The sequence below is a fragment of the Clinocottus analis genome, unplaced genomic scaffold (genome assembly GCF_023055335.1).
Source record: "Clinocottus analis isolate CAN_PGR_092001 unplaced genomic scaffold, fCliAna1.0.p SCAF_14, whole genome shotgun sequence".
NCBI lineage: Eukaryota > Metazoa > Chordata > Actinopteri > Perciformes > Cottidae > Clinocottus > Clinocottus analis.
This window is the reverse complement of record NW_027175865.1, coordinates 15,039,559-15,054,676: the sequence shown is the minus strand read 5'-3', so window position 1 is coordinate 15,054,676 and position 15,118 is coordinate 15,039,559. Positions and strand designations below refer to the sequence as shown.

General features: G+C 43.8%; 1 protein-coding gene across 3 annotated transcripts in view; it reads right to left on the bottom strand.

Annotated features, from left to right (window-relative positions):
• LOC137784488 (adenylate cyclase type 2-like) overlaps positions 1-15,118 on the bottom strand; it is a 48,245-nt gene that overhangs the window by 4,427 nt on the left and 28,700 nt on the right. Inside the window, exons 10-20 of one of the 3 annotated variants that reach the window (XR_011077414.1) lie at positions 14,145-14,321; positions 14,016-14,056; positions 13,823-13,903; positions 11,804-11,873; positions 11,357-11,454; positions 10,565-10,649; positions 7,833-7,973; positions 7,166-7,294; positions 4,705-4,889; positions 3,103-3,187; positions 511-652 (exon numbers count right to left, since the gene is read on the bottom strand). Coding sequence is in view for 2 of the 3 variants with exons in the window: in XM_068575202.1 (XP_068431303.1) it covers positions 511-669; positions 3,103-3,187; positions 4,705-4,889; positions 7,166-7,294; positions 7,833-7,973; positions 10,565-10,649; positions 11,357-11,454; positions 11,804-11,873; positions 13,823-13,903; positions 14,016-14,056; positions 14,145-14,321 (1,251 nt within the window). In the remaining variant the exon portion in view is untranslated. Of the gene's footprint in view, positions 1-510; positions 670-3,102; positions 3,188-4,704; positions 4,890-7,165; positions 7,295-7,832; positions 7,974-10,564; positions 10,650-11,356; positions 11,455-11,803; positions 11,874-13,822; positions 13,904-14,015; positions 14,057-14,144; positions 14,322-15,118 lie in introns of all 3 variants that reach the window. The other 2 variants (XM_068575202.1, XM_068575203.1) reach the window with 2 other exon arrangements.

The window sequence follows — 15,118 nt, the reverse complement described above, 5'->3', positions numbered from 1 at the left end:
GTGCTGCTCTGACTTTCAGGACTTTATTTCAGTCTTCAGCTCAGCGGCTTCTAGACAGAGTTCATAACCTTCAGACTTCATCAAAAGGGCTCAGAGACTTTATTTCCTGCATCATGAATAAAAATAACAAAATAGTAAGTACTCTGCAACAGCATTTTTTTTATGTTGAATTCTATGAAAAATGTATTCTGAGAATTAAAATAAAAACATGACAATTCACCCACGTGGCATGAATCTCTGGCTTAAATCATTTATCAGTTTTTTTTTATAAATTTCTCTAAGACTTTTAGAGTTGCTAGAAGCAGTTTGTAGGAACGATTAGGGGAAGAAAAAGTGTGAAAATCGCCATAAACCAAGAGATGTGGAAGAATTGTGAAAAAACCGTCTCAGGAGAAAAGACTTCGCCATATTCCCCAAAACAAACTGTTCCTTTGACGTAAAGATATGAATGAAACACAGACGCCGAGCACAACAGCTCCACGTGAGACTCTTTTTTTCTCGTGAACTCACCTCGTTCTTCCAGTTGCGTCCCAGGAAGTGTTCGGCGACGTGGGCAGGCAAGACGTTCTCCAGCAGAACCCGGTTGAGGTTCTCCATGGTTTCGATCTCCTCGCACTCCCTCTTGAACTTGTCCCTCCACAGGAAGTCCAACCTACAGTAATATTCATTCTGTTACAGGAGGACACAGAGTAAAGAGACACTTGTGTCATTCACACCCAGCACGCTGCTCCAGAGCTACAGGCCACAAACCAAAGGAAAGAAAACTGAGACAGTGTCATTTTCACCTGATGTTTGTTCTGCTCTCCCATGCAGTCGTCCTCCTGCCACACAAGTGATGCCAGAGCGCTTCTTAAAGAGAGACTGCCTGCATTATGCTCGAATCATTTCCCCGTAAATGGAAAATATAAAGGATTTCAAGGAAAAGCTAACCAACTGAAACTAAAGCGCTCGCTTGGTATTCATAGAAAATTAATGTCCCAATAAAGATGACGACTGTTTTGCATAAAAGGTAGCCGGCACTTCTCTTTTTTTCATTCTTCTGGGTTTGGGTTATTCATGCTCGAGGGAGTTTTCTATCTATTGGGGTCAAAACATCCGAGGAGAGTGCGCTTGTGGATCAGATGGGGTCCTCTGAACACACCATCATCATGATGGTGTATATATGAAAGCTCCAGGCTACCTGTGGGCACAGCGTGTGTGTGTGTGTGTGTGTGTGTGTGTGTGTGTGTGTAAGAGCTCTCTCAGTCTCCTGTGAGATACATGTAATGTCTGTAGTTAGCAGTCTGGATGATGTGTGTGTGCGCGGAATATTTCTCCCTCGAGATAAAAGTGGTGCCAATTTAGAAAGCTCTGAGACATGTGGGCTCGTACCGCTCTGTGCCGAGATCTGGTGCTACAGCGTTGCTGGTCTGAGGCGGAAGTATAAACACAAGACGGGCTCGGACCACTTGTGTATGTTTGTAGAGCTCGAACACTTCGGTACCTCCTGGAGTTGAGAAAGTAGGCCGTTTAGAAAGCAGCTAACAGGCCCGCAAATGAGCTTTGCTCCATCGCGCATCTTGAGGGAAGCATTACAGATGCATCCGTTCTCCTAACCTGCTTTCTCCTCCCTCTGACTAAACTGCAAGAAAATGAGCTCATTAGGGTTGATGATGAGAATGTTGCAAGGCAAATTTGTTAACAGCAGGATAACAGCCTTCAGGATGGATGCAGCCAGGCCTTGTGCCCCCATATCCAGGAACCAAATGGCGTACTTCTGCGTCGAGGGCGTCCACTTCTGACGCCTTCTGACCTGCTTCCAGAATGATTTTGAGGATAATTGATAAACTGCACTAATTTATACTTAAACAGCTCGAGGAAGGACGAAACCAATTAACCCCAAAGACCATGATAAGAGTGCAGCCCGGATTAGATCAGACAGCAACAGAGAGTTTACCACAGCAAAGTAGAGCTGTAAAAGAAATACTCTGCCTCCCTTCTGGTGACTGTGACCCAGAACAGGAGGAACGCATTTGGAGCTGTTTGGACTCAGCGGAGTCACAATTTTGGGCACAGAAGCTCTGGGGAGAGTCTCTCTGTCCAGAGCGTCTGCTTTGGGGTCAGAGATGATGGATGGTGCCCAAAAAAAGAAAAACCACGCACACCAAATCTGTGTCAGCTGAGTTTAGCTCACATATGAAGTGAGGACGGTGGACACAGAGGAGAGGACTCTAACGCCACAGAAATAACCATCTGAACAAATATTTTGATCTTTGAGCATCTTGATGTCGAATCCCTGAATGCCAGGTTCACTTGCAGTGAAGATAGATAAAATTCCTCTGGTAGAAGGTTTCTCCTCATGCAGAAATGTTTCGTACGTGACATTCTGTGACAGCGGCAAATAGATGAATATGATAGATTCATCTGCAGCAGATATCTGTGCTGCAGAAGCCTGCTACACTAGCATGCTAACAGAGTAGCTTCGGCCCGTCCTGTCTTGTAGTAACTCGCTTTGTGTTCTATTTTTACATGTTGCAAAAAAGGAAATGAAACTGTCGGTGCATTTGCGTCGACCGGTTTGAAGTAAATCAATTACTTCCAATCTGCCTGTGAACTGAGAAGAAAACACGTTTCCCTGTCTTTCCACCTCTGTAGGTCTTCAGGAGTTTGTATTAACCGGGACATTTTTTGTTGTTCTTTAATATCAGCACACTAGAGTATCCGAGAAGACGACAACAGGGGGAAATGCAATGAGTTGGAGCTCGACACTGACCGCTGTCGTTTATCAAAAAAAACCCTGTAAATTGTAATTTTCTGCATTTTTTGACAGTTTGAAGAATGGAGGGAGTGATGCAAGAAGGAGCCGTTAGATGAAGAGCTGCAGGCTGCAGGGTGAGGTAACTCACTGCTTTCACTGCTTCTGCTGTTTGCAGACTTGGTGCCGTGTGCAGCATAACATCATATCTAGCTGCTCACAGAATATGGAAAAGGGACAATTATTGTATAACTTTCTTATTACAGATGGTTTGTTTTGCTGCCCCCTGAAGTAATAAAGTTTCACTGTTACCACCAGTGAAAATGACTCAAATCTCAAGGATCGCCACTTTATTTAAGACTACTGACCTGCCTGGCTAACACCAGCAGGGTGATGAAGAAGATGAAAAGCGACACAGAGCCCATCGTCTTCAAATCCTTCAGAACTCCTGGTCTAGACAAAGAGAAAGAGAGAGAGAGAGAGAGAGAGAGAGAGAGAGAGAGAGAGAGAGAGAGAGAGAGAGAGAGAGAGAGAGAATATCATTATCAATTAATACAATGTTGACCGCCTGGACTCAAAGTCTCCAAATCCTGATTGAACATCTCCCCCTGTGCCGTTGAACAAAAAAAAACACACAAACGTGCATTCAAACATGCAGTTTAGCAGGATAGATAAATAGATTGTTAAACTGTGCTAAAAACGTTGCACTGTATTTAAATTAGAAGTGCGTGTTTCCCCAGATTTGAGGAAAACAATATGAAAAATCATCGGTTTATGAATCTTTTGGAAGCAATCTGTGTCTGTTTATTGATGTGGATGTGAAATAAATGGAGCATTAAACCTATAAAGCATGCTTTAATTCATCATGGAATACATGTTATCCTCTGTTTGTATTAGCGTTGCACTGTTTAAGTAGACCCTGTGGTTGTCGTGTATCATGCACTGCATCCCTGCACATTCGAGGATGAACTTATATAAAGTTACTTCACCAGACCGCCGTGAGAGAGCATAATATAACGACATAAAGCAGTGCCAGCACGTCTTCTGTGAGTGTAATTTGATGCTTGTTACGACACAAAATTGATTTATTAGGCCGTCCTGCTTTATTTAGCACTGCCGAACAAATCTGTTTGTACGCCTCAGTGCTTTGGCAACACTCTTCATGCTGGTTGAGGCAAAGTGAGAAAGAGAAACAAAACAGAGCTGGAAGAAAGAAAGTATTCCTGCCCCCAATCGCTCCTGCTGCTCTGAAAAACTTTTTTGCATAATGTGATTTCTTCAGCAGTGCGACTCCAGCTGTCACTCAAATGTAACGAATTAATTCAGCTCCATAAACACCAACTGCTGTTTCTCATTCCGCCTCTAATCCTCCTCCTCCTCCTCCTCTTCCTCCTCCTCCTCCTCCTCCTCTTCCTCCTCCTCTCCGGGGGCTTTGCTTGATCGACAGTCAAATGGGACTGTATTTGCAGCTCAGCGGTACTTCGTCCCTCAAGACCAGCGTCCAGCCTCATTAGTCGCCTTAATAGGTTTCGCTCAATAGATGCTCGCGGGCTGCGGGCCGCAGGGTTTCAAGCACCGTCGTTGAGCGGTTTCAATGTATTTGTGGCATCATTGGACAAAAGGTCCATAATAACCTTTCAGCTTAATGTAATTCAAGTAGTACCTCAAGACAGGCAGTGTTTTTGGGGAAAAACTTAAAATAGATACGCTGTCTTAAGCCCCTCCTACCAGACACACCCACAGGGCAGAGGTGCGCGCTATACACAGTAACCTGTACGAGATAGCTCCTTCCCGCTTTTTGGGGTTGCTTTGCAGTGCACGCACATCTGGATGTATGAAAACAGCCAATAGTAACGCCCTCCTTTACCTGATGATGCCAAACATATACTGCCTTCCCGCTTTAGGAGAGCCTAAAACCTGTGTGTGTGTGTGTGTGTGTGTGTGTGTGTGTGTGTACAGATTGCGGGTACCTATCCAGTGTGTCGGCGGTGTACAGCGCCTTGCTGAATCCATCCAGCAGGGAGGCGTGTGTTTGAAGGATGATGATGTTGTAGATCACCACAGCAGTCAGCATAACCACCATCTTCAGCTCGTAGTTGATCCTCAGGAACACCGAGCACGACACCAGCCCCAGAATGCAGCAGTAGATGAAGTACTGGGGGGCGAGAGAGAGAGAGAGAGAGAGAGAGAGAGAGAGAGAGAGAGAGAGAGAGAGAGAGAGAGAGAGAGAGAGAGAGAGAGAGAGAGAGAGAGAGAGAGACGTGCAGAGGTGAAGCACCAGATGACACTGAAATGTCTGGTACAAACATGTAGTGGTGAGTCAACCAACACATGTTTTTTTTTACATCTTAATAACAATAGATGAATTGATATAGCACCTTTATAAACAAGTTTGAAACAAGGCAAAGGCAATAAAACAACATAAAGTCCAACATTGGGGCCCAAGACAAATGAACGTAAAATGTAAAAAAAAAAAGAAAAAAGCACTGGATTAGTTTTCAGCTAGAAGCGCCACACCTGAGGATGGAAAGACGGTTCATAACGGGTTAAAATGTCTTCTATATCTTTTGGGGCCACACGCAGGGGTGCTTTACAGGTGATCAATACAAACTTGAAATCAATGGCAAACCAACAGAAGCCGAGAGAGAGAGAGAGAGAGAGAGAGAGAGAGAGAGAGAGAGAGAGAGAGAGAGAGAGGCCAGGATCTGGATGATGTGACCTTCGTCTGTTAAAACCAGCGAGAAGCCGACATGTGCTCGATATTATTATCATGCAACAGGATTATGGAATACAGAAGAATGAAACAAATGGTAGTTATTGAACACATCGAGGTTTCTGACGTCGCTAAGCTGAACTTTAACTTGAAGAACATGAAAAATATCTAGAGAACATAAGGATTTATACTATCAGCAGCATGAAGCTTCTGTATGAGACTCAGCGGGCTTTTGGCTTTCACCCATGTAAACACAACCCCATCATCATGAGCCGGTGTTAGAAAGTGGTGTAATCTAGTTTTGCTGCATTGCATCTGTACTTATCTAACGACAGATATGTAATCAGTTTAACTTTTCTTGCCTAAACCAAGTAGTTAGTTTCGTAAGCAAACCTAAAAGAGATGTAAACCTACATCTCAGGTTAGAGGACCGCTGACCAAGCGTGTTTTAGACGGGTTGGGGAGTGAGAATGTGTTGCGTGGGAAGTCTTATTAGGAAGAGACATGCCAATGAATGAAAGCCTTGAGAATCCCCCTGCATGTACCAGAAACACAGTGATCTCATTTCTCGGTGCGAAATTCAGCTTCACAGCTTTAAAAAACGGCCGCGCGGAAGAAAGAGAAGTTCCCGTGTGAAAATGTAAAATGTGGACGTGCTGTCTCGTTGAGTCATTTCTCTTTGTCACGGTGAAGAAACGCGGCCTCCCTGGAAGATATAGATGAAGAATCACACACATATGAGCTCGGGGAGTTGCTGTTGATCCCGAAGAAGATGATTACAGAGTTATGGAGAAGCTTTCCAACAGTGGAGGGAAATATTAAAAAGTGTAAATTTGATGGAAAGCACAACAGCCAACTTTAGCTAAGGACTTATCTGGTTATGTTTCAGCTATCGACTCATGAAGGAGCCTCAGTGGAGGGCAGCGGTTCGACTGGTGTCTCTCCACACGCAAGTAGAGCCACACTGATGTGTTCAGGTGCATGTATGGTGAAGGTGACAAATCCATGACCCTCTCCTCTTTCATCGCCAGAGTTTTCCAACAGGGATTCGAACAGGAGTCAGATCAAACATATGGGTAATTGCATATTGATTCAAATGAGGTGAATTGGGCGTCTGTGACGTCTGTGGGAAGGGATAGAAGTGCTGTGTGCACATCTTCACGTCTGTGTAATTGTAGAAAACATGTAGCCGCCAGGGTAAGCTCTTTGCATTTCGCATGCATGCTGAAGATGTGGTGTTTTAAGAAGCATCCAAGAGAAGTTTCTGGAATGGATGCTCCAGTTAAAGAAGAAACTCTGCGTCCAGAGGAAGGATTAAAGTGGAGAAAAAAAAGGGATCAACAGCGAGGACAAATATAGATCGTCGCTGGTGGAGCTTTTCTCCGTTGAACGGCGCGGAGCGAAGAGGAGGGACTTCATTTGTTTGCGCAGGGAGACACAAGAGAAGGCTCTTAAAGGGCCCACCTGCAGGCGGCCATCATGAGCACCTGCTGTCAGCGTTTGTGTTACTCCTCTCACTGCCAGAAGGGGGACGCAAAGTTTCCACACTGCAGATTTTAAAGAAGAAAGTTACGCCGTACGCTAAATTAGTTTGATCAGTTTTGACATACATCTCAAATTTGTCAGTTTTACGCAAATGTTCGAGATAACCATCAACTCCTTTAAGTTGTTTCTTTGGATGCTTCCCCTCAGTGTTGACCTCTCCCTGCAGCACTTACTGGCAGGTAAAACTTGTTTTCTCCCGTGTTTTCTTTCAGGTAGTCCGGCAGGCTGTCGTTGGTTCGATTCCCAGGGGGAGAAGTCGTCAGGATGTCCTCAACGGATCCTCCAGGATCCTCCACAAAGAACTAGCGAAGCAAAACAAAACGGGGGGATCACTGAAACAGCACAGCGGCTACGTTTGCATTTTTAAAACAGTTTTTTGTTATCTTTTGATTACGTGGAGCAGTGAGTGCGGGAAGACTTCCTCCACATTAAGTCTGGACCTCGTCTAACGCATCATATGCATCAGTGTTTCCTTTCAACCGCCACAGGTTTGAGTCACTAGTCACGTATTCACACCACTGAATTTAAATCTCTGTTTACTTCATGCTACCGTTGGAATATATCTTTCTTAAATGAGGTAATAATTAGCTCTTTTCAAACAAGCATACACACACTTCCTCCTGTGTGCATCCCCGGGCGATACAGAGATAATCTGCATGACGCCTTCTTTGTGGAAGGAAATCCAATAATATTTGGATTCAATTATCACAAAAATTGTGAATGTTCAGCAAAGCGCTGGTGATGTGTTTGAATCACTGTGGAAAGGAGTTGTACTTTGGATACAGTCGTCAAAGGACGGCTCGCATCCACAACGTCTCCACCCGTCGGCCGGCCTCTCACCATGTTGAAGACGGCCATCACAAGTATGAGAGCGGTGGTCGTCATGGTGAGGACCAATCGCAGCCAGGGGTTGTTGGTGACGATGATGCGAGAGGACGTGGGGAACCAGGTGAGAGAGCAGAAGGACCCCTTCCTCCCCTGCTGAGGTTGCAAAGGAAATAGACGGATGAGAGCAGGAAGGAGGAACTCACATCCACGTCACAGTGAAACCATTTATTCTAACTCGCACTTGGAGGTGATCGTTCTCCTCTGTGGTCTCTCAGGGGAATGAAATGAATATAAAGACAGTGGTTGGGTGGAAATAACTCCATTTATTGTCGTTATTCTCGTAGCTCTGGCGGTGCCGTTAATCTCACTACATGTCAGCGTATTAAAACAAAGGCTGAAAGTAAAAGACCGAACCGAAGCTCCTCCGTCACATCAAAGCCAAACACGGACGAGCCTCATGAGCCAGGGGAACGACCCCGTGAGGGCAGGAGGATAGTTCGTTCATGCGATGGTCAATTTTGAGATGCTGGGCTAATTCTGCTTCCATTACGTTTTCTTTTAGACTCGCGGGAAGAAAACATCTGAAATGTAGATGTTTATTTTACTACTTTTTTATAATTGTGTCTGTACAGTTCTCCTAAATTCCTCAAAAAGTAGCCTTAGATAATGAGTAATGTGCATATTTAATTATAAAACGTCTGAAGAATGCATATTATGAACTGGTGAAGCTTCATAGTGATATATATTAGTTATATTGTTTTGCATTATTCACCTGTACCCTCCTCAGAGTCTATCTTACAATACATTCTCTTTAAGGAGTTTTTTCTCAGACAATAAGCCGAGAAAAAAAAGCTCTTACACAAACCAGACTTGTGGGTTTCATTCCTCTCTAGACATGGCGTTTCATCGGTCTGGTGGGTCTCGTTCCCCAGTGACCACAGCTCCCAGTGTTAGACTGACGGTGAGCACAAACCCACGACCCTCTGATGAAACACCACCGCCAATTAAGATTTAGTTTCACTGTCACACGTCCTCGATAACATGCTGCTGAAAACTGTAAATAAAAAAAACATTACAACAAGCAAAAAACTAAACTCTTGCACTGTAGGTTGCATTAACCGTGGCTACTAGCTTTAGCGTTAGCTTACAGACAATTGTGAACAAACAGATTCCTCACTTCTGCAACCTTGAAAGCGGATGTCTGATTCTGGGGCGACTCGCTGTTATTGTTAACCCTCCGCTGACTGGAAGTGACTGACTTACTGGGCGATAATACTCTCTTGAGAAGAAAGAGAAAGGAAATGGACTCTTAGAAGAGAAAGTATTTATTGATTGTCCATAAAGGACTTGTGACAGGTGGTCGCGGCAGCTTGTTAAAAACAACCGTCCCTCCACTTGAGCTGAATACTGAACAGCAGCGGCGTCCTGATGGATGAACTGTGGCGAGAAGGAGAACAGAAGGCGGATCAACTCATTCTGGGATCGAACGGCCGCAGCAAAAAACCTCTGGTCAGCAAAGACAACTGTACGTAGAACATTGTGGAGTTGTGGAGTCAGCAGCCGCAATCCTGCTCACAACATACGTGTTTTTGTTTTGAAGAAAAAAAGATTGTTTCCTTTACATGTCATTTAAAAAAATACTATTATTTTTTAGTCCATCCTGTCTTTTGATAAGCGGTTCATGTGATGGATGGATGGATGTATCACACAAGAAGCAAACCATGCCACGCACACCGGCACCTTAATGATGCACATGATGGTGAAGAAGTTGTTATTGAAAGTCTAAAGGGCAACAAATATCGATTGAAGCAAAATATTTTCTGAGATAATAATCGTATCTTTTTTTTTATGAATGTTGACAATCTTACGCAGCCACTGGGATCTAACTCTACAGCAAGTATGATACTAATAACATCAGTGTTGCCTTTTCTGCAACTCTGCATATAGTTATAGTTATAATCATCAACGTGGGGAAACGTCGTTCGACCCAAAGACAGACACAAACATCTACCAAGGAACAGAGTAGTTTTGACTTCTTAGATTTTTTTTTGTGTCTTGCTCTTTACTTGCAAGAGTATGAAATATTATGAATGCTAAACGTATAACACATTATGGTCCACCAATCATGTTTTACCAATGAAAATAGCAAAAAGGAACAGAAACAATACATAAAAGATGAGCTGGGCAGTGCAGGTTAGGGAATCCAAGCGTTCCTTCTTTCAGAGTATATCTTTAAAGCTGGATCAGCTGCTCCGCCTCCTTTCTTTTCATCGGTCCCAACACAGCCGTTTAGAGTGCATGCATGTTTTATTAAAGCATTAATATTTGGCCCGATGATTACGTATCACAAGAAGACGTATCATAATATATTACTGTCTCAATATTTAATCCCACCCCTAACATGCAATCTAATATATCAACCTGTTGGGAAATGATTCCTTCATCAGCATATAGACAGATATGAATATACAAGCATCATGTTTCTACCTATATAAACCTTTCCAGTCTTTCTTTTTTTGTATATTAGATTGTGTTTTTACTTATTGTATCGTATGTCACGATTAACTGAATAAAACACATATATACTACATACAACTGGACCAATACGCAAACAGCATTTCCACACAAATGCATGGTCTCAAGTGTGTGTGCGTGCGCGTGTGTGTGTGTGTGTGTGTGTGTGTGTGTGTGTGTGTGTGTGTGTGTGTGTGTGTGTGTTGCAAGATGAATTCATGCAAACCCACCAGAATGTGACCAGCGAAGCAAAGGAGCAGGATCAAAGCCAACAGCAGGAACGCAAGGCCGAAGGAGATCCCCAGCACAGCAGTTCTGCAACACACACGCACACACACACACACACACGCACACACACACACACACACACACACACACACACACACACGCAGATATTACTCTAAACCCTCTTGGCTCGTCTCGGCCCTCTGCGGTACCATCCAGCGTTATAAATGTATTGGAGGCTCTAATGTATTCTGCCCCAGACCTGCAATCCATTAACGCTGAGTAAGCAGAACCGTAGTCGCTACAGTACAGCACGCTGTACGTGCTTCGTAAGGCAGTTACGCTCAGGTATCACATTTTCCTGCAGAGGAACACAGCGCGGCTGATTTAGGGGTCCTCGCCGTAAAGCAGATGACGTCACGCCAAGAAAAAGAGAGCGAGGCGAATTAGACAATCAATAGCCTCTCAGATACCGAATTACACCTTTGGCTCCCAGAGTCAGTAAATTAGCACGACCGTGAATTTCTCCCCTCACCATTAAAGAGACGACACACTCTGATCCACCTCATCTATAATCACTAGCAGACACGGTGCCCTTTCATCTCCATCGCTTTTTTTTTGTTGAAACATTCGGCCTCTTGCTCCCTTGCCTCCTTTCATTTCACGATGTCCTGTTGATGAGGCAACTGGCGTCAAAAGCCTTTTCCCCATCGCTCCCCCGCTGCCACAGCTGGAGTTTGCTGATGCTACAAGCTGGACTGTGCAATGTGCATTCTCATGTAGGGGTGCAGACTTACTTGGGCAAGACGAGGACCTGCACTATGAATATACAGCTGAATATGAGGCAGGCGCAGGTGACGTAATACTTGAAGGCCGGTAACGTTGTGGATCTGTACTGTTGAGAGAAGCCCAAAAAAACATTGAATTGGGAACAACGTTGTGAAAGATTGTGCAACATAGCAGCAGTGAATCATTCTAAAGTAAAATATAGAGCGAACACGAGCGTGCACGACATAAAAACAGACCAGACTTGCATGTGGAATGATGTAAAAACCATAAATATAATACGAGAATACAGGAAATTGAGGACAAAGTCGCCGTGTAGGTGATGTAGAGGACAATCTGTGTTCTCCGCGGTGGTTCTCTCTCCTTAAGGACTTCTTCCTCGCCGACAACTACACAATCCTATCGATTTGTTTCCCCGCTGAACAATGCTGGCGGGTGTTTCGTATGCATTCGCTTACCTCCTTCTCCAGAGCTTTGTTGTGAAAGAACAATGAGATCCTCTGGATGTCCTCAGACTTCAGCCACTGTCTGGAGAGACAATCGAAACAGACGGATTCAGACCGCACAGAGGAACCCGGCTTGTTATGTTGGAGCTGAAAACTATTCTTCACGGTGCTGTAATGAGCCAAATACTGAGGTTTCAATTGAATATTGAATATTTGTTAACTTATTCCAATTTTAAAATAGCCAAGATTTTATGAAAAACACACCAGAAAGCTTTTTCTTGTTTCATGAATACGAAATATATGGTAATCTAATCATCATTATTCTTATTTTGGGGGTAAATAACATTAAATAAACACTGCAGACTTAGAAGAAGCATTAAGAAAGAATAGTTAGAAACTGTAATTTACAAACACATTTTGTGCTTTCAATAAGAAATGCTTTTTCTTGGTGCTCAAATGTAATCAAAGTGGTTTTTGTTGTTGATGTTTTAATTTATTTGTGATGCAAATTTTTAAAAAAAAGACTCCAGGAATTCACTCCTGCTTTTCTTCCACTTTTCTTCTTTGCAAATGTGTTACAACTGCCTTCCTCGTGCATCGCCGGTGTTGCATAATGACAATAAAAGATCATTGTAGTGTACCCAAGGGGAATTTTTGCTGTAGAAATCGCGCTGCACACAGCTGCAATCAGCTTTAAATAACAGGCAGCCAACGAGACAGTAGAGTGGGAGAGACGTGGTAGAAAATAGATGTAAAAATATTGCAAATACCCAGAGTGGTACACATTTAAATACATAGTGTTATGGGAAAAAAAACGTAATGACTAAATTAGTAAAAAAAGCAGGTAGAGTCTGTTGAATTACTCGCCTGATATCAGACGGAGCGGTCCACTTGTCCCACTTGTTTTCACTCAAACTCAGTGGAGTGGGCGGATTCAAAAGGTCTGGACGCGGGCCAGCTGAACGGAGGCCGGGCTCATGAACCACGTCGCCGCCTCTCGATGCACAAGTTCTGGCTTTATGTGCCTTTTTTTCTCCAAATGCTCCCAGTGGGAGGTTTTATTTTCAGGTAGCAACCCACTTTTCACAGCGTTGACTTTACATAATTTTCATGTGCTGTTTCACTTTTTTTTTTATTACTTTTCATTGTCAATGACAACGTTACTCTCGTAATATATTATCATGCACAATTTAACTTTTCCATTCGGCACTGGTGTTACAATTACCTCACACGCACTTTATGTTTTTACTTTCTTTGTATTCTATCGTTTTTTCTCATCGCTCTGTTGTAAACTTTAACCAAATTTAAGCAGAAGAATTTCCTTCGGGAGGAATAAAGTTTTATCGTATTCATTGCAAACTCCCTCCTTGGCACCTTTCCAAAAAGACAGTTCATTTAGTTATAATGGTGTATTTTTATGGGTACTTCCAGGAATAAACACAGCGTGGGTCACTTCTGGGGCCGAGACGCCGAGGTCCTCAGCGACAAGGGATGCTGACAAACCAAGATAATCATCTTCAGACCCTCGCCCGGAAAATAATAGTACAAAAGTGGGCTCAAGGCCACCAGCAGCTGAGACACTTTCACCCTAAAATCACACCCTGAATAACATTACATTATGTCTTTGATTGTCTAAGGATTTTTTATTTGGTTAACTAGAGTCAACGATAAGTTTTGCTGAGTCATTATGTTTCAGTACTTCACACATATCCTCAAAGAACGACTACGATCTTTTTATTTTGTGCATTTTCCTTTTTTTTTCAAACTAAACCTCAGACCTCACCAATAACTAAAATGAACAAAACTACTCATTTACGCCAAAGGAAAGAGACATGTTTTGGGTTAAAACGCCTATGAACGTTGCTAAAGTACTCAAGTTACGACTTCTGGCTTCACACAGGGAACTCGTGAAGATGCTTCACCTGTGAGTGTCCTCGCTGACTTGATGCCTCTACTACTGAGTAGTGGGAGGACCTTTATCTGAAGCGTCTGCGACGGTTTCGAGGTGCAGACATAGAACGTCCAGCTTACTTCTGCGAGTTGATGCCGTCGATGGTGCGAATCATTCGCTCGTTGAGTTCCTCCTCGAACCTCCTCCTTTGAGATTTGGACCTGGGATCAAAGGGAAGGGGGAGGACACATTCAAACATGGAGACAGAGTAATGAACGTGTTCATGTTTGTGTGTGACTAAAATGCTTTCCAGCAGAGTGAGTCCACGCTCACCTTTCTCGCCTCTGGAAGTGGTACTGCCCCATTGGGACGTCCTGAAACGGTATTCAGACCTGTTAAATATCTGCGTATAGACGTGTGTGCTTTCGAGAGACGGCGAGCGCGGCGTCGGAGCCCACTTACAGTCGTGTTGATCTTGCCGTTGTCCGTGGTCATGCTGTCTCGATGGTGGAGGTTGGCGAAGGGTTTGGCCGCGCCCCAGGACTCCAGGTAGCGGGTCATTCGGACAGACGCCCTCATCTTGCCACCGTCCAGAGAGGGACGAGAGCGCACGCCCAACAGAGGGCTGTGCCTCTCGGTCTGGTGGAAAACCAAACGGGGATAGAGAAAGACACAGCTGAACATTGACATGAGGGATTTTGTTGCGGGTTGACTGACCCAACGCAGGCAGACCATGACACATTGGCTTGAACAGTGGTCACTGTGTGGTCACTGTGTCCACAATGGACGCTGACGAGGCAGCGAACTGACCCTGACAAGTCTGTTACACCCAAATGTAAGAGCAAAAACCCCGGAGTATATTAAATGGTTTTATTACTTATGAAATCCAATTTTCACTTCTGAGAGAAAGACATATAGCTTCACTTTAACACTTCCATGTTGATACCTAGACCATTTGAGTCTCAGATTCAGGCAGTTTTGAAGGTCCATTTCCATTTCTTTTTTGATCATAAAGCAGATCCAGGGGCGAAATGAATGCTGGGAAAGTTTAAAAGCGCTTAATCCACGAATGGATGGATTATATTAAAGATGAATATGAATGTAGTCTCCAAGCTAAGAGTGGTCGGCTCCGGCCGTCGCGGAGCCTCCGGACTAATCCAAAAAATGAGCAAAGCCCCAAACATTTCTGCTGTATTTTGGGGTATTCTAACAAGTGGGATCTGTCGGGATTGACTTCGTTTTGGAGTCAGTCTCAAACGGCCAATCAGAGCTGCGTTTTGGAGAGGCCGTGTTAAAGAGACGTACAGGTGAACGCAGGTATATCCAGACAGACAAAAAGAGAAAAATAAACGTTCAAAGCATGTTCAAGTTGTAACAAAACACAACTATGAACTTGAAAAGAAGCATCATGTGTCGACTTTAAATGATTTCTTCAT